Source organism: Uloborus diversus, chromosome 6 (assembly GCF_026930045.1).
Source record: "Uloborus diversus isolate 005 chromosome 6, Udiv.v.3.1, whole genome shotgun sequence".
In the NCBI taxonomy this organism is placed as follows: domain Eukaryota; kingdom Metazoa; phylum Arthropoda; class Arachnida; order Araneae; family Uloboridae; genus Uloborus; species Uloborus diversus.
In genome coordinates this window covers 80,992,029-81,016,450 of record NC_072736.1, presented here as the reverse complement: position 1 = coordinate 81,016,450, position 24,422 = coordinate 80,992,029, and the positions used below count along the sequence as shown (strand labels likewise).

At 32.7% G+C, this 24,422-nt stretch overlaps 1 protein-coding gene across 1 annotated transcript in view; it reads right to left on the bottom strand.

Moving 5' to 3' along the window:
- Positions 1–2,970: 2,970 nt before the first annotated feature.
- LOC129224255 (G patch domain-containing protein 1-like) overlaps positions 2,971–24,422 on the bottom strand; it is a 64,324-nt gene continuing 42,872 nt past the window's right edge. Inside the window, exons 11-17 of the mRNA XM_054858682.1 lie at positions 19,258–19,382; positions 16,878–17,026; positions 15,967–16,034; positions 14,645–15,056; positions 10,852–10,955; positions 4,396–4,496; positions 2,971–3,093 (exon numbers count right to left, since the gene is read on the bottom strand). Coding sequence (XP_054714657.1) covers positions 3,063–3,093; positions 4,396–4,496; positions 10,852–10,955; positions 14,645–15,056; positions 15,967–16,034; positions 16,878–17,026; positions 19,258–19,382 — 990 coding nt within the window. The 3' untranslated portion in view covers positions 2,971–3,062. The remainder of the gene's footprint in view (positions 3,094–4,395; positions 4,497–10,851; positions 10,956–14,644; positions 15,057–15,966; positions 16,035–16,877; positions 17,027–19,257; positions 19,383–24,422) is intronic.

The window sequence follows — 24,422 nt, the reverse complement described above, 5'->3', positions numbered from 1 at the left end:
TGTAAATCTTTCGAAAAAAATTATGATTTTGTGAAGTTTTGATCAAACTTTTAAGGGGAAAGGAGGGTTGATTAAGTAAGGGGTCAAAGGGTAGCCTAAAAGCGGAAGTGCACGGCGCCCTCCTAAAAAATCTTGGAGCAAATGCTAGAGGAACCTGTCTCCTTTCCTTTTAAAGTTTCCCAACATATTACAATATGTCTTTAAAATTTCAATGTCGAAAAATTCCAAAAGAGAGTCGCCGGATTCCCTATAGTAACTAAATGTTTAAAATTGGGTCGAGTAGACTTCAGCTTTGAAATGCTTAAGAATGATCACTGAGCCTCCTTCTCTCTCTAATGTGACCAAAGATAGTTTTGCGTTTTTTAAGAGTTCAATGTCGAAACGTTTTCAATGAGAAACCCCCGATGCTTCCCTGTTCAACTAATTTTACCAAGGCTAGCCTAAAATTGTATTTTTAAAACGTCATATTTCTGAGAATTTCTGGGAAGAGCCCCCCCCCCACCCCCCACAATCTATTGTAAACAAAAGGTAGACTAAAATGGACTTCAATTTTGAAAAAAAAAAAAAAAAGGTGGGGGGAACCCCTTTTGTTCCCGCTCCTCTAAAGTTACCGAAAATTGTAAAATTGCAGTTTTTGACATCTAGTTTGCAAATATCGCTTGGAAGGGAACTAGAACCCCTTTTTTGTATTCTTTTCTCCTGAAACCTATATAGATCAACCAATTTCGAAATTTTTCCGGGGGAATTTACCTGATTCCTCCTTTTTCTCAGGTCCTTCCTATGTTGTCAGTATAGAAGCCTAAAGATGTCTTTCAACACTTGCAACCATTAGTATCCTTCTTTCAAGGCACATAAAAAAATGTGTCAAGTTTGGCTTCATTTCACGTTCCACAATTTTCTTTTTTTAGAAATTAAAAACTAGATTTAAAAACTTAAAGGAATGAAAGAACTAGCGACTAGCGGTAGTTTAATGTCTTTGCTCAACCTCGGAAGAATGAGATCCGGTACTTTTTAATTTAACTTTTTTTCATTTACAGAGGTAGGCCAAAATATTCTTTTGCCGACTGGGTCAAACTCAGCCAGTCCGCCCCTGTGTGTATATATATATATATATATATAATCAGCTATGCCACATGCTTGCAGCATTTTATAATATTTATGAATGTTGATACAAAATTAATGAAAATGAAAACATTTAAATGTCATTTTTGTAATACCATGAAGCTTCTGGCTACCCTTGTTTGCATAGTATTTAAAGGGGTGTCATAGCGCAGACTATGCTTAAATTTAGGTGGTGTTAGTTAATGAGGAAGGTACTGATGCACTGATCAGCAGTAATATATTTTTTGGTTAAAATCACTTTAAGTATGCCTGGCTTATAATATACTGAATGAACTTATTAACAAGTTTTTTTTAGTGTTTGAAATGCAAAGTAAGTGTTTTTGAGATGGTTATATGCATGTCTATGTCTCAGTTCCTATCGCCTTCAATCACTAGGAAATACTCCTATTTGAAAAAAAAAAAAAAAATAGGGACAGTCCACAAATAGGTGTCTTGCTGCAAGGGGAGTGGTTCATGAAATTGAGTTTTTGATGTGAGAAGGGAGTAACAGGAAGTGTAACATCATGCGTTTTTTTAAAGCAATATGCTACCCCCAAAATCCTTTTTGGCTTTGAAGTTTTAAAAAAGCAGTTTTAGACTACCTTTTGGGACGTAAAGAAAGGTTGTGTGTTCTCTTCTTGAAAAATTTTGAGGAATTTGAGGAAAAAATAAAAAGCATTTTTAGACTGTTTGGTGACAGTAGGGATAAAAAAGGATGCGGGGGACTACCCGGAAATTTTCGTTCTTTTACGTTCTAAAAATGGCAATGGTGGGTGGTGCTAGGATAAGGGATGGAAGCTCTCCCTTTTAAAAATGCATATAAAAGCCGTCTTTGGCAATGTTAAAGAAGGAAGGGAATCCCTATCAGAAATTGTTTGACACTGGATTTCCAAAAAACAAAATTTTAATATATATTTGGCCAAGTTGACAGAAGAGGCAAAAAAGTGGTTCTGTTCTGGAAATTTTTAGAAATTTGTCCCTAAAAATGTCTTTTTGAGATTTTTCTTGGTGATTTTAGAGAAGGGGGGATCGGAGCTTTTCTCCCAGGAATTTTCAGAAATGAAAAGACAAAAAGCAGTTTTAAGCCTTCTTTGGTCTCCCAATGACGTGACGTCCTTATAGAACTGCACTTGGCACTCTCAATATACTTAAATTTGCCATCCGGAGCAAGGGCCTTGAATTGTGCTTCCCTAGATCTGGCAGTGGCTCCAGTAACTTTTGGATATTTTGTTTCCTGGCAGTGATAACTTCCATTTCTTGTCATTTACTGATCAATCTTTGGTAAAGCGTGGCTAGTTTTGCCATCAGTTAGGCAGCCATCGGAGACGGATTAGGAACTACTTAGGATTTTTAACAATTTTGTTTCAACCATTAACGTTTCAGTTTAAATATTTCTTTTTTTCCATACTTATGTGTGAAACTTAAAGTGTTTCAATGTAATAAAGATTTTCAGGAAAAATTTAATATGTTTGGACTATTGGATTTTTATTCGTTTTATATTAATTTAGAAAGATAGATTTCCAGCAATCAGGTCTCATACTCTGTTTACAACACCCCTTTTTGGCAGCACTTAACGAAAGTGAAGTTATATTTTCTAAAATAAAAAAATAAAGGTAAAGTTGAAGAATAATGTTTCTGACACTCATCTTGAGAAATCTCTTTGAATCACTTCGTCACATATGACAGCCAATGTTGCAAGGTTAAGAAAAAATAAAGGTGTCATATTTCTCATTGAACTAAAAAAAAAAAAAATCATCTTTTTGATCTTTTTAATTCAGTTTTGTGACAAGTATTGATTAAAAAGCTTGTCCTACTCGCCCAAGACAGAGTAAGTAAAATAAAATTTTTTTAAAAACAATGCACTTAACAAAATTAATTTTTTTTTATTTTGTACACTATATACAATTTAAAATTTAACCATTGGAATACAGATTGATTGTATAATGAGCCATTTCCGAGCTTCAAACTCTTTTCTTTTGAAGTTTCTTCAATCTAGTAAAAAGAAGAATATTTAATCGGTTATTAAAATTGATGCATGGTGTGGGTTATTCTTCAAGTAAAGCAAAATAAGGAAAAATTAAATTTTAATCAAACAGCCCTTTTTATACTTACTAGTGGTTGTCCAGTGGTTGACATTCAACAAGTAATTCATTCAATTTTTAAGTATTTTTGTTGGAGCATTTTTAAAATTTTATGGAGAAAATCAAAAGATTTTATGAACATAGTAAATAAAGAAAATAATTTGAAAAAAAAAAAAAAAAAAATCTCAAGAATTCCCTTTAAAAATATTTTTTTCATCTGAATATTTTGATGTTCTTGTCTTTAGGGATCATGAGGGAAAATTCCTAACAGTTGTCTTTTAGAATTGGTTGTAGTACTATTACATTTTTTCTCTTCTTATGTTATTTTACTAGTATTACATTTTAGCTATAACAATGTTTTTTTTTTCATCAATACAGTTTTGTTTTTGGAAAATTATTTATCTGAAATATCCAGTTCATAATTGACCTCAAAACTCTTTTTAACCAAGTTCCACTCATTATCAATGTCTCTTTTCTCTAGTTGCTTGTAAAAGGCAAGATACCTTCAAAAACCAAAAGACAATACCCCATGGCATGTAAAGATTTCATTAAAACATTTCTCAATACAACGAAAAGTAGTTCTAATTGCTACATTGCTTAAAATGAGGGTGGGATAAACGGCTCACTGGACAAAAGTATGTCCCTTTCTATAGCAACCTTTCAATTCCAAACTCATAAAGCATTGAAGAAGAAGCCTAGTTCTCGTAATATTCTTCTGGCAGCAGAAAGAATAAATCCTTTTTTTGATTATTTTTTTAGAATTGTCGATTAGTTAGCAGGACTATTTTCTAAAGGTCATTATCGTTCATTCAAAGGCTTTGGTATATAAATTGGATGTATAAATTGTTCATATGTAAAAACTTGCTGCCTGAATAAAATTAAAATTCAATTTTTTTGAACAGTTGATCAGTGACTTACAATATGAACATCACTGCTAGCAAAGTGGAGCATTAGTTGGTCAATAAAAGAACATTTTTTTTACTGTGGGTTAGAGGGGAATATATTCTGTGAGTGAATCTCTTTCTCAGAAAAGAAAGACGTCTGCATTTGGCGTACACATGGTTAACAATTGTCATATACATGCACTCTGTTGGCTGTATCAAATTAGAGAAGAAGAAAAAAAAAATTCTATTTTCTATTTCTGCTACTTATTGTTAAAGCTTGGAAAAACTAAAGGAATAAAATGAAAAACAAAAAAAAAAAAAAAACTTACTTTTCTATTATCAATGTATCAACATCATCATTACTATCTCCGTCGGATGAATTACTTGATTCTAAATCATTTTTGCTAGATTTTTTCTTCCGTTTGTGACTCTATATGAAACATGAAAAATAGCTTGATTTAAACTATTTTGAAAATGAATAGTGGCACAAAAATCCTGTTTAAAAAGATTACTTAGTTTTATTATGATTATATATTTTATTTTTTGATGAGCAAGCTCAATATTGGCCATTCCAGGAAAAAGTAGCCACTTTGTCTTGCATGTGACTGTTCATATATTTCTTTGAAAAGTAGGCAATAATTTTAAAAAGTAATGACGAAGTTATTTGCTAGAGAATCACACATATGTTTGTAATTTGTTAAGCATATAAAACTTGTATATTACCATTTAAAAGTATTATTTTTAAAGAAATATATGAGGCGTCATGTGCAGGACAAAATGACTACTCCCTGTGGAATGGCCCATTTACACTTTTGCATAAAATTTTTGCATTGAAAAATTCAATAATAGTTACAAATTATAATATATTTTTATAATATTTAATGTACGCACTATAGGTGAAAACTGGGAAATTTGGTTAGTAGCCAGTGGCCGGTAGACTCAATTTTATTAGTGGCCACTTTTTTCCAGTTAATAGCCACTTTTTAAAATGGCAACTATAACGAAAAAAAAACTATCATCACAAAACATTAAACATTTTTCTCTCTAAATCTATAATCTGCCAACTATTCATGAGCATATCCCAGAAGATATATGCAAAATGCATTTAATTTGTAACCGGGCGGAAACAGACATTAAAATCTTGCACATGTTTCTTTTTGTATGAAATTTTAAGAAAGAATGAATTTTTTGAACATTCACGCATTATAAACTTGATTTAAATGAATCTATGGTTTCCAAAACATATAAAATTTAATTATTCATACTTATAGTACTAGAGTATTATTAACTAGTAATTGTTGAATAAGATTGATGACTGAAAATGTTCATCAGCATTACAATTTCATCATCCACTCTCCCCCCTCCCCATTTGCAAAGTTTTAGTGTATTTCAAATAACAATTAAATTAAAACATTGTCGACGTCAATTATTAGCATGTGCTTAAAGAAAAAGTTAAAAAGAGGAAATGCAAAATTTGCTAGAATAAAAATAATATTCAAAATTTAATTGAATTAGAATTTCAGCTTTGAGTTTAATGATGAGGTACAATGTGATTATTATAATCAACTCAACATAAAAAAAAATCTAAGTAATTGTTCCACCAAAACCTAAATAATAAATAGCTATTTTTAATTAATTTGTGTCACAAATAAGATTAAGACTAAGTTTCATACTCTATACATAATATTTTATATTTTATAAAAAGCATATCTATCTATATATATGTTTGTTTTTTTGACTAAAAGAACACAGTTTGTATTGATAATTTTTAGTTGACAAACATGAAAATTAAAAAGGAGAATACGTAATAATGCTAAAAACAGGAAACTGGATGTTAATTGTTTATTTTTAGCACATTATATACAATATTATTACATAATGATAAATTTCAATTACTTATATTGAAAATGCTTTAAACAAAAACATTTTTAAATTTGATTTGTATTAAATTGATTTTACTAATGTTTTAAAAAATTACAAAATATGAAAAGTACTTGTTAATTTCTTTTAAAAGCATGATTTAGGATACAGGACAATTTAGTTTTTAAAAGAAATGATTAGGTGTACTTATTTTGTAAAGTTGGGCCGTCTGCTTCTGACGGTGTCTGACCACCATAATTTCACAGCATTGGTAGGATCAAAATTATCAAGCGATACTTTTGACCTTTTGATTTGAAGTCTGTATTCAAGGGTTTTTTGACCCATCCATAATGCTCTGTCCTCTAAAGTATGGCTTACACTGCTCCAAACTCGTTCTACTTCTGCTTTACTGGCAGGAATGGTCAAAATAATTTCTAAGATTTCTGATAGATAGTGCAAATTTTTAAATGCTTCTGTTTTCAACTTGACTAATAATTCACATAACGTAATTTCTGGTCCGAAATGTTCCGACATGATGTTCCTCAACTCTCTCCACTCTAGCAATGCTCTGTCAATAGGAATATTAAATAAATTTGAAAAATCACGTACTTCAATTTCTCCAAAGTCACTGGAAATTTTTGCTGGAAAATAAGCCGTTGTTTATACATTGGAAATCCTAGTAGAGATTGACTCGGCAGGGGTGGCGACCGATAACAATATTTTTAATCGCCACTTTTACAACTTTAATCGCCACGTGGCGAGTGGCGACCGCTAATTTTCACCTATAGTACGCACATACAGTATTTGTAAAGGTAGTGTTTTGAATAAATGAAGCATAGGGGTGAATAAAATAATAGTTTAAAAAACTAAAAAAAAAAACGCTTTTGTAATAAAATGAGCTAAAAAATGATCTTTGGATGATCTATACTAATATTATAAAGAGAGAGGGTGGATTTTTGTGTGTTTATATGTTCCAGGTAATCTCCGGAACCACAGCACCTATTTGAAAAATTCCTTCACTATATGAAAAGTGCTTTCTTACTGAGTGACATAGGCTATAATTCGAAAAAATCCGATAAATAGTTCTCTTTTTATTCCTATTTAGGCCCAAATTTCACGAATTCCCGAATATGGGAGTGAAAAATTACTTGCACATATTAATATTATGTATCATTGAGATGGGTAGAATTTTCCGTGTTCTAAACAATTTGTTTCAATGCTCTAACTTAATTACGGCGGGAGTAATTTGAGTTCTTAGCTCAAACTTTTTTAAGCTGGAAAAAAAGTTACGAGCGTTTTTAAATCAAATTCAAAAAATGTCATTTTGATTCAGGTTGTCAACCATTTTATTTTCGCGTTTCTATCGTTACGCTTTTTGAATCCATTGTTTCTTTCCTTACTTTGCATTTAATTTCTTAAAACTTATTTTATTTCGTGTTTCCATGGTTACGCTTTTAAAATCCATCTTTCGCATTTTAATTTTTTAAAAGTATTTTAATATTTGTCGTCATTGTTTGGAAGAGTAATTTTGCATGGTGTTTTTTTTTTATTTAAGCCTGATTGTTGAATATATGTCACTTGACACAATTTTTATTCTCAAGGTAGACCTGGCAAAGCCGGGCAACGCAGCTCTTAATGTATAAAGTAGAGATGTACCGAGTACTCGGTACTCGGCCAAATTCTGATCAGATACTCGGCCAATACCGAGTAGTTGCAAAAAATTGAATATTGTCCAAGGCAGATACTAAAATTTATAGAAAAAAGAGCGAACACTATATTCTGCAAACATTTACAATTAAAATTTATAAGTCAAATTTTAAATTTTGAGAATAATGAAGTTTGTAATGCTTCAATAGAGTAAATCTTTATTTTAATGTCCCCAAAGTTGATAAAAATTATTTATGTAAAATTATGCAAAAAAAAAAATATATATAGAAAATACGGAATTTTTATGTTAAAAATGGATTTTTGTTACAAACAAAATTATAAAAAATTATGAAAATACCTTTGCTTAAAAAATAAAAGGAAATAAAACAACGTTAAAAGCACAATGCAGGAACACTGCAGACATGTGTTTTGGCATTGCAAGGAATTCCTTTTTCAATGCACAACATGGGAGCTTGTGGATTTAAAGGCATCCGACAAAAGTCGGATTTTTTTGTCGAATGTCTTAACATTCTTTAGCTCACATGTTATGCACTGAAAAAGACGTTCCTTGTAACGGGGGGGGGGGGGGGGGCAGAAACACATGGGTCTGCAGTGTTCCTGCACATTTGTTGTATTAAAACCATTTATGTTTTGCGGACTAAAACTATAATTGATTGGTATAAATTTGTTTTAATTCCAACTTGATTAATCATACCTTTTATTTATTTATTTTTAATTTTAAAAATAATTTTTTTGTAAAATTTTTTACACAAACAAAATTGTTTATATAATGCGTAAATTGAATTTCAGCAGGAATTTAGTTTTAAAACTATTATATGGACAAGGAGGTCTATACTACTATTCCAATAAGTTCAAAATTCATCACATGTGTGTCGGTGGTTCTTCATAAAACATAATTGGTACTTGGTAACTCGGCCGAGTACTCGGTAACTCGGTACTCGGCCGAGTAGTAAAAGGCCGAGTACTCGGTACTCGGCGAAAGTGCTACTCGGTACATCTCTGGTATAAAGATTTGAAAGCTACTCTTAATGTGATTTTATACTTTTTTGTTTGTTTGGCGAAACATTTATTATTGCTAAAGATAAAACATCCGCTTCACTTGCAAAAGGACTGGGTTCCGGTAGTGTGGTCGCTTGGCACGTTAGATGCTAAGCAGTTCAGTCTAGGATTATTGTTTTACAGCAGCCTTAAATGTAATTCATTGTTTTGGAGATTTGTTTTGGAAGAAAAGAAACTTTTGATTTATCCGAGTGAAATGTACGACATTTTCTTCTTTTTTTCTGACGATTTTTGAATGTTCCACTGGATGTTTTTTTTTTTTCGTTAGACGGATGGATTATGATATCGTGGTTGCTGGAAGAGTTTGGCGATAAACAATAGAGTTGCGGAACTATTTTTACATTTGATGTCTTTTTTTGTTTATTTGGCAAAATATTTTAAATTGCAGTAAAAAATCTCTTCAGTTGCTTAATAGAGTTTTAAAGCAACTGTAACTCTAATTTAATGATTTGATGAAAAGTTTTAAATTCCAAAGAAACTTTAATATTTTTTTTTTTTTTTTGAAAAGGTGTGTACGCATGTTATACAAAGAAAAATGATCATTTCACATCACAGGGGGAAGGGCCGTCAATTTTTTTTATTCAACGGACTTCCATTAAATTTTTAGCACGGGCATCCCTGTGCGGGTACTGCTAGTAAGTATATAAACAGGGGTGATTGTGACTCCATGAAAAAATACCTGAACTTTTTTCCAAGAAGAAAAAGTGTTTTGATGGGCATACATATACACATTACGTGTATGCACACATTATTTATATGCATAATCATTTGTTGGGGCTAAAACTCGAAGTTTTAATTGGACTTAATATGTCCATGTGCATGGAGAGAATTAAATTCTTTTAATTTTTCTTATTTTTAAAAATTTTTCAAGGAATGTTTTATTTTCCTCCATTGTATCTGAATCCTTAACCATTTATTACATTCATTTTCTAAAAGTGCATAAATATTTCAGAATTAAAAAAGTTTGAGGCAAAAGGGGCAGAATGTATTATGATCACTGCGCAATAGGGCTAGGCGATATCCGAATTTTAATGTTGCGATATATCGCTCTCAAAATATCGATATTTTCGATATATATAAGTCGTTAAATTCAACATTTAATGGAGGGGCGACTGTAAAGCCTATTACATAAGCATCTACAACAGAGAAAAGCCATAGGCCATCTTGGTGAACAAATATTTTAGCAATTTAATGTAACAATATAGTTATAGCAAGGATTTTCATGTGTTTGCGTCGGGAGGGAGAGGGGGTCTTGAAGCAGATTATACCACAGAAACTTTTGGAGAAATTAATTTAGAAGAATTTAAGTATTTTTATTAGTGGGTGGCAATTCTTGAGAGAAAAGGGGGCTTTGTAAAATTGAGGGGTGCCATCGCAGTCGGGGGAATGGGCAACCCTAGTTACATCATCTGCATATTAAGATATACAACAGAGAAACGCTATTAGTCATCTTGAAAAGAAAATATTAAGGGGAAAAATATCAAGTAACCCTCCTTCCTCTTCTTATCTAGCCTTAATTCCATCTCCCACCACAGCTCTTCTTCAATAATTACCATAGAGATTGCAAAACATAATGGTAGCTTACGCTTTATACCAAACGAAACGTCTTCAATTTGGACTTTCGGCGTTTCATTAAACATCGACCTAAGTTTTACAAAAGTGGGTTTTTTCTGAAAATATAGGATGGTTCCGGTATTTTCGAAGATGAAGATACCGGAAATCAAGATGTAAATACCGGAAATCCGGTAAAATACCGGAACACAATCACCCCTGTATAAAGTACGCATATTTTTCTAGCGCCGGATCTAGGAATTTTTCAATCAGGAGCAAAACCTGAAATTGCAGCCCTTGGGCATCTACCTCAAAGTTTTTATGTTAAATAACAATGATAAAACACTGAAATAGGGGAAAGTTGCCATCTTGAGCAAGGGTCTTGTATGGCACTGCACATTACCTTCATTTATGTAATACCTTAGCTGAGCCAGCTTTGCAAATTTGTAAATCCTTTTCCCCAGTCCTTCATGACACAGTCATGTAGTGTAGATTATGTAACTCATTTCGGTATATTTATAATTACTCGAACAAAAGAAAGCTTTGTTAAGGTCTCAAAAGTTTATGTGAATTGTATTTTTCTATTACAAAATTTAATTGATGAAGAAAAATTAACTACACACCTATAGTGAAATTTTGTAGCTTACCTTATGATGCTTATAGTGTTTATGTTTATGCTTATGCTTTGCTTTATGTTTTGCATGCTTTGTTGACAAAGTTTTATCTGAGAATGACACAGGACAAGGAGAACCTAAAATACAAAATTAATCATTGAATTACAAACTACCATTGGGTATCTGCAAGATCAGAAATGCTTTCAATATAAATAAGTTATGGCAAGTGGTGTTGCTACGAGGGGGGGGGGGACTGCCCCAGACTTACCCGTCTGGGAGGTAACACCAATAGTGGAATTGCAAGTTTTTTGAAAAATATGCTAAAATGCATTTTTAAGACTACAAATCGAAAATTTTCCCCAGATCCCCCTCTCCCTTTCACCTTACATCATAGACTGAATTCTATATTATCAGGACTATGTTCATATTGTCAATACCTTGACCTCGTATCGACTTCCTCTTATACCAAAGCACTGAAACCCATTAACTTTGTGTTTGAGATACGTCACGAAAAATTAAAGGGCCATTAATTTCATACACCTTCTTACTTTCTTGACCTCTCGATGCACACATGCATCTAGAGAAAGTTATATAAAAGTGTTCTTTTTTTTTTATCTTTTGTACATTATCCCACTTAAACTTTCGTAAAACACAAATGTAGTTGTTTCTGATAATTGTATGAATTTCATGATTTGAAAGGGGGGGGGGGGTGACACCACAAATTAATGCCCTGGGTGTCGCCCATGCTATGTACGCCATTGGTTATTGTATCAATCTATTCTGTCATTCTATGAGACTTTGAATAGTGTAAACAAAAACTTACGAACCTAAAAAAAAAAAGAATGTATGGATGCTCAGTCATTTTCCAGCATCCAGAAAGAACATTGTTCTTGTCTTCTATGAAACAGAGCTTGATTGAGTAAAAGATTGCCATCATGTTTTGTGTGAAACTAAGTAAGTCCACAGTGGAAAATTTTCTTTGATAAAAAGACTTGGGTGACAATGGAATGGCAAGGCTGCTGTCTGCATAGGAGATTTTTGAAGGTAGTAAAAAGGAGGTCAGCAATGAAGCAGCCTGCTCTAGAACACTGTCAGCATCTACTGCAGACGAAAATGTGTAACTGGACTCTTGAATTCAGACTATCACTAAGGTGTTCATTGAATGGACCAGTCATTTCGTGAAAACTCGAAACCCAACAACTCGAATATTACTGTTATTTAAATTTTCTCTCTCAGGTCCCAACCCCTTTGCCTTTAGAACAAACTTAAAGGTAAGAATGAAAATTCTTTCATTCTCTAGCGATTCCCGCACAGTAGACTCCAAAAAGCCAAAAGGACACATTTTGCTTGCACACTTAGTTGCAGGTTTGACGCATAAGTAAGGAACTGTCTCTGAAAGTGTGGTTTCTTCAACAAAACACAGTGTAATACAGTGATTATTGAAGTTGAAGAAACTACTTATAAGAAATTGGAGAAGCAGAATAAATACTGACTTAATAAACTTTGATTAAAACATTGAGGTTTTAAAACTACACAAACTAACACAAAGAATTTTTTAAACAAAATTTAAGATTTACTGTTTCATGAATCCCAAAATGTTTTACAACTTAAAATGGCAGATTATCTTTTAAATATAAATAAAGAGTAGGATTTATTTTTGTTTTCCTTCCTAATGTTTTTAATCAAAATGTGGATATTTTCTGTAATAAAATAGTTTATACGTTCTGTAATTTTATCAGTTATCTACATATTAATACATTAATTGAAATATCCTATGTTTTCATTATTAATAATAAAGCTGAAAGTCTCTCTGTCCGGAGGATGTCTGGATGTCTGTGACGCACATAGCGCCTAGACTGTTTGGCCGATTTTCATGAAATTTGGCACGAAGTTAGTTTGTAGCATGAAGGTGTGCACCTCGAAGCGATTTTTCGAAAATTCGATTTTGTTCTTTTTCTATTCCAATTTTAAGCCCATTTTTAACAGAAATTTTAAAAAATGGGAAATAATCTTTATCTTTATCTTCTTTACTAATAAAGCTGAAAGTCTCTCTGTCCGGAGGATGTCTGGATGTCTGTAGGATGTCTGTGACGCACATAGCGCCTAAACCGTTCGGCCAATTTTCATGAAATTTGGCACAAAGTTAGTATGTAGCATGGGGGTGTGCACCTTGAAGCGATTTTTCGAAAATTCGATGTGGTTCTTTTTCTATTCCAATTTTAAGAAAAAAAATATCACAAGATGGACGAGTAAATTACGAAATTATCATAACGTGGAACCGTAACATGAGCACAAGCCAATTGGCGAGATACGAAATTATCATAACGTGGAACCGTAAGATGGGTACAAGCCAACTGGCGAGAAAATTCACCATGCATTATTTGTAAATATACAGGCGAACCAAAAGGCCTTTTGATTTTTCTATTACGGGCAAAGCCGTGAGGGTATCACTAGTCTTAAATAAAATATTGGAAACTGAAACTAGTGGTAAGTCAAACTTTAGGTAAGTCAAAGATTTTCTTTGTCCTGCTAGATTAGAGTTATAGGGCGTTGACTGTATATAGTGACTAATCTTAAAAATTATTTTTCTGAATACCACTTGACGCTATAGGGTAACGGCACCAGTAACAGACATGCTTAAGACATTGCTCTCAGGTTTACTCAATTTTCTGAGCTTTTTAAGGTATTTAGACTTTTAAAACTATTTTTCTCTTGTGCAACTGCATCTCAACTAACACGTGGCTGCTTCTGGACCCTCTGAATTAGTTAATTCTATTTTTATTTGATCAATTTTAAAAAAAGGTCCGACCCCCAGTCTGGTGTCGTTACCCTCTCTCTCTATATATATATATATATTATACATTTTAATGTCACACTCGTAGGTAGTACAATGGCAAGTGTACTAAACAACAACAAGAAACCCAAAAGAATATCAACAATGTAAATTTAAAACCATGCAAATAGGAAAAGTTGAACAATAATAGAATGGGATGTAACTGCTACGTTATCAAAGAGCTGGAGCAGTTGGCATATTATAATAATGTGTAGGTTTCTATAGAGGTTGGTAATGCACATCATAGTAGTTGAATATTTTACTTCAAGTTTCAATAATTATATATATATATATATACATGCACACACACAGTGGAAGACTGTTATAACGCACACCTTGGGACCAGAGCTTTTGGGTCATACAGGTTTTTACGTTATATAAATCATTTCACAAATTTTGAAACTAATATTCCGAATATATCTATAAAACAGCACTTCAGAGTGAGTTTTATCTGCAATGAGTATTAAAGCACTCATATTACAATTAGTCATTCACAAATAAATATGTTGAACAATTCAAAGAAAGTGAAATATCCTGCACTTCTGCAAGCTTCATGGTTTGCATAACAGCTGCATCTTCAAGAACCATCTGGTATTTTCTGCTTACTATGAATAATTTTCATTTAAAATGCTTTGAATTAGGATGGTAAGATGTCTTTGAATTAGGATGGTAACTGTCTCAAAATTTAATTTGCCTAACAATTTTTATGTTTGCAAAGCATAACAGAGGGATTTTTTAAACTTCAAAATTGATTGTTTACTTCTGAAAAGTTGTGTGGTTTATAGAGAATTGCATTATACAGGTTGGCGTTATAAAGGTTTTCTATCTTTATCACGCCAATAATGGTAATATTTTTAAAATAATTTCAGATATTTAGTTCTTAATTCTAGAGCTACAAAAAAAGTATCAGATGAAACATGGGGTTATCAGTAATGGCTACACTAATGACTACAAAAGACATAGAGAATTAGTAAAACAAAAAGAAAAGAATACTTGAATAGTTTGGAGGCAACGCTGGACCGTACAAATCAATACTGGAGCTCAAAGATTCTGGTTCCTTTGGTAGAGAAGTAGCTGTAGTTTGAACTTCAATTTCAGTTTCAAGATCGTTTCTTTGAACATTAACCTTAGTGACAGTTCTCTGATTCAATACGTCAAGGTCCAAGTTAGCAAAAACACCAAATCCAACTTTGGGAGTCAAAATTTTTTTCTCTTGGGAAGGCACATTATGAGGAGAATCACAAGTAATATCACTATTTATTTTGGACTCAGATTCAGTTTCTAAATTGACTTGATTTTCAGAATTATCTTTTTTATTTGATGAGTCTTCATCTTCAGAAGAAGAATTCTCAAATATATCTTTAAACAGATCCATTGGTGGCCGTTTATTCTCAGAGGTCACGTCCTATTAAAAAAAAAAAACATTAAAAGAAATAATAACACATTATAATTGTAATTAATGTAAATTATAATGACAAATTATAATTCACAAACCTGTATGAATTTTTCATATTTGTGCTCATTTATTATAATGTGTTGTTGTTAAAAACTAACACAATGTAATAAATAGTATGGATATGAAAGAAAAAAGAAAATATTTACCATGTGTTTTATGTTTACAATAGAAAGGCAGGCAACGTATTTATTAATACATTGTCTATTTATGTTGTTGGAACAATGTCTACTTCTTTTTAATTCAAGCTGTGCCCAGTCAAAGGCATCAGTACAGTGCTCTAGTTGGGAAAAAAATCTTTGGGGGAACTCACCAAAAGAAAAGAGGGTTTGTAACTAAAACTAAATGTTTCCATGCACATTTTTCTGTGCATTTAACAGCCATGTATATTGTTCGCGTACGGTTCTGAATATTTTTGGAATTCTTCCAAGAAAAGATTATCTGAGCTAGAGAAAAGTGCAATATAGAAATTTTATGACTCCCAAAAATACTGCTTACTATGACTGGAGTTTGCTTGTTAAAAAATGAGTTATGCTCCAAGAGTTATAGATTTAACATAGTCTGTCAAGTTATGCCTGATTTCTTTGTTAAAGCAGGTCTCTTTATAAGCAAGTTCAACTACTGAAAATTAAATCTTATAAATGCAGACACGTGGAAACAATTACCACTTGCTTCACTGTAATTAGGTTCAGTAATTTTTTAATTCCTTGAAGTATAAAAACAATTTATTAATTATTTTAAAGGTAATTTAGAGCCATGAAGATGAACATTTACCAAATGTAGCCATAAACAAAGTTTTTCCAAAATAATTAACACATAAAAAAGGAAAGTTTGTAATGGAGGACACAATCATGTTACATACCTCAAGATTTTTTCGATTTTCTGTGTCAAATGAAAAGTTATCCTTTGGTGATATATCATGGATTTTACCTAAAAATAAAGTTATGAGTTGTAACTAATTTAAAATCATGTTTTTTTTTCCCAGTTGTATATTTTTATGACATTTTTAAATGTACTGATCTTTGAATGCAGAATGATGTACACACATTGGTTAGGGCTTCAAACTTCAAAATAAACTTTTTGATTCAGTTTTGTTTAAAGTGCTACATTAAATAATTAAATGGTTAATGTCAACCAATTGAATTTTATTAAAATAAAACAATGTTAAAAATGTATCACAGATTAATGGCATTTGTTTCTTGTGCAATAATTTTATATAACAATGAAAAAATAATTGAAAATTACATATGTCAAACACATATTTTGCAATTATATGCTTTGTGAAATTCTGATTCATGTTTAAAGTGAAACCCAAGATGTCATTAAATTTAAAACAGAATGATTAGAAATAAGAACATAACACATGAAAAAAAAATAATAATTAAGCTAATATTTAGGAAAAGAAAACTTAGACGGAACAAGATATTCCTTTAAATAACATTAAGCTTTTATAGTGAATTGATAAGCTTGTGCATTTCAAACATTTTATGATCACTGCCATTTATTTCATACATTTTTATTTCAAACGCTTACATTTAGCACTTAATTATAAAAATGAAGGACCAAAGCTTCATTAAAAAGACAAAGTTGAATGACTCACAATTTTGCTTTGTAATTAACAGTAATGTTACAAAGCAAAATACTGTGTCATCACCTTTCTTTTCAGAACTACATTGTTATTCTCTCATAGAAGAAATTTAATGATTAGTTTTTCAAAACGGAATTTCTCTAGATCATTTGTTTAGTCAAGATATATAAGCCAAAAATACTCACTTATATTTTCTGCTGAGCAAGAACTGGAATCTCTTTCCAGAGAAGAAATTGTTGTGTTGTTAGTTTCTTCTGGGGATCTCTCATTAAATGAAATATGGTCAAATAAACTGAGCCCTTTTTGAGTACTTGGAACTCCAGTAGAAGATGAGCTAAGAAAATAGTTAAGGTAAAGAATTACATATTACGATAAAGGCAAAAGAAGTGTACATACTAAGAATAGTTTTCTTTTTTTTAAATCACAATCATATTTTATAAACTTTTTGTATGGTAAAAAATTCTAGAGATAAAATCTAAATATCTCTAGAATTTGTAATCCAAATATTAGAAATATCTAACAATAAAATCTAAATATTAGAAATGTCTAAGACCTAAATATTTTCCTCAATATTAAATTTTGAAAATAATTAAAAAAAATAACAACTTTGGATTTTAGACTGAAAGATAGAGACTGATTATGAAAGAAAAGTTTAAAAGTGGCAATATTAAGTTTAAACAATAATAAAACAAAAGTACTCTTTACGGTGCCTCATCCCCTTTCTCTCTAAAAAAAAGGTTATAATAACTCTATGAAAAATATTTAAAACATAAGTGCTTGTTGATGGACAATTTGTGCAAAACATTTCTCATGGTTAATTTATTTTTTAAAAAATGTAACAGACGTTGGTGGACAGAAATGGCTCAGCATAAAAAGTGGCTCAACTCACATAAATGCAGATTTGATACTGTTACAATATTTTCAGATTTGTAATTTCTGAATTTTTCAACTAGTTCAGATTTTTGACCCGTACTCAATAAAAACAGACCTCAGCTTGAACAGCAGTTTGACTAAATAAATTTTTAAGTCCAATTTTTGACGTAGTTTCTGTCGCCTAGTTGCAGGGTATATTCAATAAGTTACCGCCCTATAGCCAGGGCTAAGGCAGAAATGCATGAAATACACCGCCAGCTCAGTCAATTCCAGCCGAGGACTGCAGTTTCGTGCTTATTAGCACTCATCAGCCCGGCATAGGAGTGACTGAGCTGGAGGTGAAAAACCTCTTAAGGGAGCCAAGAGTGCCAAACAAACTGGTAGCTAATACAGAATTAGCACTGACCAGTGACTGAGTCCAGTCAGTGCTAATTCTGTATTAGCTACCAGTAATTTATACTCACGACATCACCAAAATCGTTTTCATGCCGAATGCTAGACATAAAAACTCCACAAAGCACAAGAAATGACAAGTCCGGAATCAGAGTTTGATGACAAGATGAAGTTTATTCACGGGAGGTCATTTCACTACAGTCACAGCCTGGTAAATACAACATGCAAAAGCACCATGTACATAAACAATACGCATGTGGCCAAGAGAAGGTAGCCACAAAATGCATTTGCTCACAGCCATTGGGGAAGCTGTTACTTCACCATAAGATTCAAAAGCACTGCGTCTTTTTTCTGTACACTTTACGCACATGGGCGGCAGTCTCGCCCTGAACAAAACCACGTCGCATTCATCATTGCCCCGGCCAGACGGAGCCATCGGGTCAATCACTTCACGACAAGCACTTTCGTCAAAATTGAATTCAGGTAAATTCCCCTCGAAAAAGCGCTTCACCTCTATATATAAACTTTTCATAGAATTTTCTAGAACAAATGATTGCATCATCTCAAAACTAGCAAGAAGTGGTTCTGCAGTGAATCAAAAGAAAATCAAACCGAAACCAACACCCAATTGGCTGAAAGTTCGCTGACCAAAACTAATGAATTCATGACATCATCACTTTCTCACAGAATTTCACAAGAGAAAGACCTCAGCCTGAAATCCAGTTTTCAGTGGAGATGAGAAATGGATAGGAAAACGAAACACATGTGGTACGTTATACCACAGCTTCCATTTCCAACATAGAATTGATGAATTTAAAGAAATCAGAATTAAATTTTTTAGAAATTTATGATTATGTCAAAAACAATGCTTCATATGATAATTTTCCAAAATTTTGTCTTCATATAGGTAAAAATAAAAGAGTTTGCATGTGTGCATACAGTACTGAAAAGATGAATATATCATAGTTGCATAATTTTGTAATATTAATCTACAAGCCACAATTTGTGTTGGACAAGGCCTAAATTGTGGTTAATAGCTTAATATTACAAAATTATGCAACTATGATACATTCATCTTTCCAGTACACATGTATGCACATATGCAAACTCTTTTATATTCATCATGTATTTCTGACATGCCAACACATATACATCGTAATATTTACATCATCAGATCTGCCTTGACAGTCTAGGGCGAAGAGTTTTTAGTACAACAAGAAATAAAATAGAGGGGAACACATTATATCACATTTAAATAGATAGATATTTGTGATCAGAAGTTTAAAATCAAATACATACTTGGGATAAGGATTAGGAACATTAAACCGTTTGCATATCAATGAAGCAGGAAACCAATCTACAATTCTTCGATTACAAGAACCAACAAGAATTTTCTTCAAAGGGATCTTTTCCTTTTTTTCCTCCTGTCAAATTTTGTCATAAAATTAATACATTTTTATTTTTGAAAGTAATCAAATTCAACTTATTCAGAAATTTACTATAATTTTATGGCATAAAACTTTAAGTTTTCAGTGTTACAAATAAAAATTGAGAGGAAAACTACGGTTTGAATACCATCTTTTAGAAAATGTGAATTTTTTGAAACAAATCTGGTATGTCAATTTTCCCCCTTCCAATCATGCAAGTAGTTTATTTAAAGCAACGTTTTTGTCTTATTAATTTGTGGGTATGAAACAAATTGAGCTTTCAACAAAGCAGGAAAGGTGAAATTACGAAGAGGAAAGAGCACTCAATTTAAAACAGTTAGGGGAAAGTTTTGAGTCAATTTATTTTAATTAGATTCATAAAAGCTGTCAAAAATTTTAAAGTGTTATACTATTAACAATTTTTTTGAAAAATTGGCTGTGTTGCTCGACATTGCACAGTCTACTATGAAAGTAACCTATAAAAGTTGTGTCAAGTGATGCATGATCAACAATCAGGCTTAAAAAAAGAAAAAAAAAGTGTAAAAGTTCTTGTCAACGTGTAGAAAAGAGCAATTTTATAGTTTAAAATTTTAATTTAGACCTCTTTGGAATTTTTTTAATTATTTTTTTTTTATATTTTATTTTAAATTCCACAAACCGTCATATGAGAATTCCTGAGCATCAGAGGATCTCTCTGCTAAACGTGGCAAAGATCAGACATAAACTGGATTCGTATGAGGAATATTCACACCCACCCACCCAATCACATACAGCCATTTATATTGTAACGGATTTGGTGCGACTTCCGCTTTCTTGAAATGAAAACACAGTTCTTGATAAAAACACAGGAAATTTATTTACACTATGTACAGGAAAGATCTTCAACAACTGCGAAATTATTCATCAGCAATTAAGCAATTAGCACACAACACCGTAAACTCAACGTTTACACAAGTATTTACTTCCAAATACGAAAACAACACAGCAAAATGCCTCGCTATAAACAGAGCTAATACACACTCAGCGCAAATTCTCAATCGAAACTCTCCGTTTATCCATCGCTAACGGCTTTTATAAACATCCAAGAATTTTCTACAACATTCCTTCTGCTTCGAGAAATGCGTAGACCGTTATCAAATTTTATCAATGAAAATAAAAAGAATAGGGGATTGTATACTTTAGCCATATGTTAAGGGGTTGTATATTCATTACGGGAAATTATTTACAGGTTACGTTACTACAATAATTACTATTTACAGGATTTGTAACATTGCCCCCTTCCTAAGGACTGCACGTCCCGGGCAGTACAATCCCCAGAAAGGGTGCAAACTTCTATCACAAGTTTACAAATATACACATTAATTAATAACTAACAGATACAGAAAACACAATAATAACAAGAAATATTACTAAACATTAAAAGCAAAAATTATCTACAACTTTTATGTTATCAACCATGGTTGTTTACGTAATACTCATGAACTATGGCCATAGTATGGGGCTAACCGATCATAATGTACAACCCTAGGTTTTGCATTAGCAGGGTTCATACACTTTTGGTTAAAAAAAGTTCCCTGACTTTTCCAGGTTTTCCAGGTTGTTTTTTAGAAAATTCCAGGTTACTCGCTTCATTCAAAATTTAAGTTTAAATAGTAATATTTTCAAAATAATTAAAATTGTTTAAAGTAGCAATGCAGAAGAACTGAAACTTCTCCCTTAGATTAAAAAAAAAAAACTTTGTTTTTTTTTGTTTGTTTTTTCTGTCAAAATTTTAAGTTTTTTTTAAACATTTTGTTCAAAATTGTTTTAATTTGTTTACTATTTGTTGAAAACAGAGTACTTTCAACTTATTTTAGCGTTTCTTTGATGTCACGCGTAATATTATAGCGTTTTGCTGTAGTCATGCAGCAACCTTTTAGCATCCGCTTTTGGTTTACAATACTTTTTATTTTCTTATAAGTAGGTTACACGAAACATATTGAGCAAAATGCAATGCTAAATTTCAGTATAAATATGATTAACTTCTTGCATCAATCGGCATACCATGTAATGCATAGTAACAAAAATCAACATCCGCCAATCATAGACCAATGCCAATAATCTTTTTTTTTTTTTTTTCACATATTAAAGGACGCTTACATTAAAATTTTAAACTTTCTTTTCCAGAAAGTAATAGTTAATTTTCAAAAATTCATAACTTTTTGCACATTTAATGTTATTTTCAATATTACACATTGATATAAACGTCCAATTCTGTTTCTGGAAGTTTAAGTCTACTTCCATTGTGCAAACGATCAAATATGGCGTCAAAGTGAAAAATTTAAAATAATAAGTAGATTTTTGGATTTGTAGTATAAAAGTAGTAATAAATAATTAATAATCCTTAAAAAACTACAATAAAAGCAAAATAGTCAGTATTTAGCACATAAGAGTCTAAATCAATTAAAACAAAAAAAAATTTATGAAGATTAAATTTTGCATTTTTCCAGAAAATAATTACAAATTATCCGGAAAAAAGGGCACAATTTGTGTTGTTTTCAATAGTTTGCATTGCAATTAACATCCAATGCCGTTTTCGGGAACTTAGGCACTTGAAAAAGTCTTGTGTACTTCCATCTTGGGAATGACCAAATATGGCGGCTATGCCCAAAAATAAGAAATAACTTTTTTTTAATTTGTTGCATGAAGACAATTAAAAAATAATAAATCTTCATGATACTACAATTCATTGAAAAGTTTTTATCACATTTGCGTCCGAGGCAGTGAGGATAAGATTAAGTTTTAAGAACAAAATTTTTCATTTCTCAAGAAAATTATTTCAAATAATAATAGAAAAACAATTTGCAGACCATTTTTTGTTGTTTTCATCAGTTTTCAATTAAAGAAAACATCCAATTCTGCTTTGTTTTTAGAAACTTAAGCATTTTTGGATCGTATCTACTTCCATCTTGTGAATGACCAAAGATGGCGACTACGTTTCACACGTAGCTGAAATGATTTTCCGATTTAAAAAAAAAAACGATTTTCCCCGATCGACCCTCCCATTTACAGGTTGTGCTTCCGAAGCAGTAAATTGTCTTCTCTCCTGTTGAGTTTGTGCATAATTGCTGTTCACCTGATTTTTTTTCCCTTGGAAACTACTGAGAGCCAAAAATGGCGGCTGCTGAAGATTTTTTGGGTCGCCACTTTTTTCATTGCTTTAAAATTGTTACAATTTTTTTTTAAATACATCGATAAAAATGAAGATTAGATCTTATAAAACGAAATTCCCTGGGAAAAAATTGGGAAAAGAAAAATTTTGGGGACACATTTGGAAAATTCCTTGACATTTTTGACTAAGTCATTTTCCCTGATAATTCCAAGTTTTCCCGGAGCGTACGAACCCTGAACCGAACAAAATGTTGTGGCAACCCATCTAAAACTTTAGGCAGTAGAAAGAAATGCGCTCCCCTCATTGACTCCATTTAAGAAAATCTTCGCTCTTTTGGCGCATTTTTCGTTGTGAAAAAAAAACGTTCATTTTTCAATTGCAGTTTTTAAGTGCCAGCGTCGGTTTAGATAAAAATTTACAATTTTTTTCGTGAAATCACAATAAAAACGAAGACTAGATCTCATAGTACTTAATTCCTTGAGAAAAAAATGGAAAAAAAAATTTTGGCGGACAAAATTTGAAAACTCCCTGACTTTTCCCTGACATTGTTGACAGTGTCATTTTCCCTGACAATTCCCGGTTTTCCCGGAATTCCCGGAGCGTACGAACCCTGATTAGGTGATTTTTGGATCCTCACTACGACGTCATTCAGTCGGTTAAGGACTTTGTAGGGTCCATCCCAATGCGACTGCAATTTGGGTGAAAGACCTTTCCGTCGGATGGGATTCCATAACCAAACCTTGTCGCCTTCGTTGAATTCATGTCCAGTAGACCTTGTGTCGTATCGGGTCTTCATCTTCTCCGCCGCGATGTTGATTCGCTCTCGTGCGAAGTTATGAACGTCTTCCAACCGGGCCTGGAGATCCTGGATGTACTCCTCAGGCGATGAAGGCGCATCCGGAGGACGACCGAAGACGAGATCACAAGGTAGCCGAAGCTCTCGTCCGAAGAGCATCTGAGATGGGGCATATCCGGTAGTCTCGTGGACAGCACTGCGGTAGGCCAGCAGGAACAAAGGTAGCTTCTTGTCCCAATCCTGTTGATTTCTGGATACCATAAGTGAGAGATTGTTCAGGATTGTGCGGTTAAATCTCTCCACCATGCCGTCCGATTGTGGGTGTAGTGGTGTTGTCCTAGTTTTCTCAATTCCGAAAATTTGACATAGGCCCTTAAACACAGCAGAGATGAAATTCCTCCCTTGATCGGAATGAATCTGCAAAGGTGTTCCGTATCTCGAGATCCAATGTTGGACTAGAGTCTCTGCTACGGTAGTAGCCTCTTGATCTGGAATGGGATATGCTTCCGGCCATTTGGTGAAGTAGTCGATGGAAACAAGAATGTATTTGTTCCCATCAGCAGTTCTTGGTAGAGGACCCAGGATGTCGATCCCAATTCGTTCGAAAGGAGCTCCAACGTTGTACAGATGTAGCTTCCCTCTGCTTCTCTTCTTTGGTCCTTTACGAGCAGCACAGGCGTCACAAGAATGGCACCACTTCTCCACATCATCCTTCGCCTTGCTCCAGAAGAAGCGCTCCCGAACTTTATTGAGAGTTTTCAAGACACCAAAATGTCCTCCAGTCGCACTACTATGTATTTCTTTCAGAACATCTGAAATCCTGGATCGAGGAAGTAGTAACTGCCACCTAGATGTCTTGCCGTCGTCAGATTCCCATTTCCGGTGTAGCACGCCGTTCCATAAATGGAGTGAGTTCCATAAAGCCCAGTATCTTTTTGTTGCAGGACTGAAGATGGAAACGTCCTGCCAGCTAGGGCGTCGACTGTCACTTTCCATGAACTCTAAAATTGGTTTTATGTCGGGGTCTTCAAGTTGATCTTTTCGAACTTGGTCATCACTCCATGGATCAGGTTCTGATGATGTTGGAGTC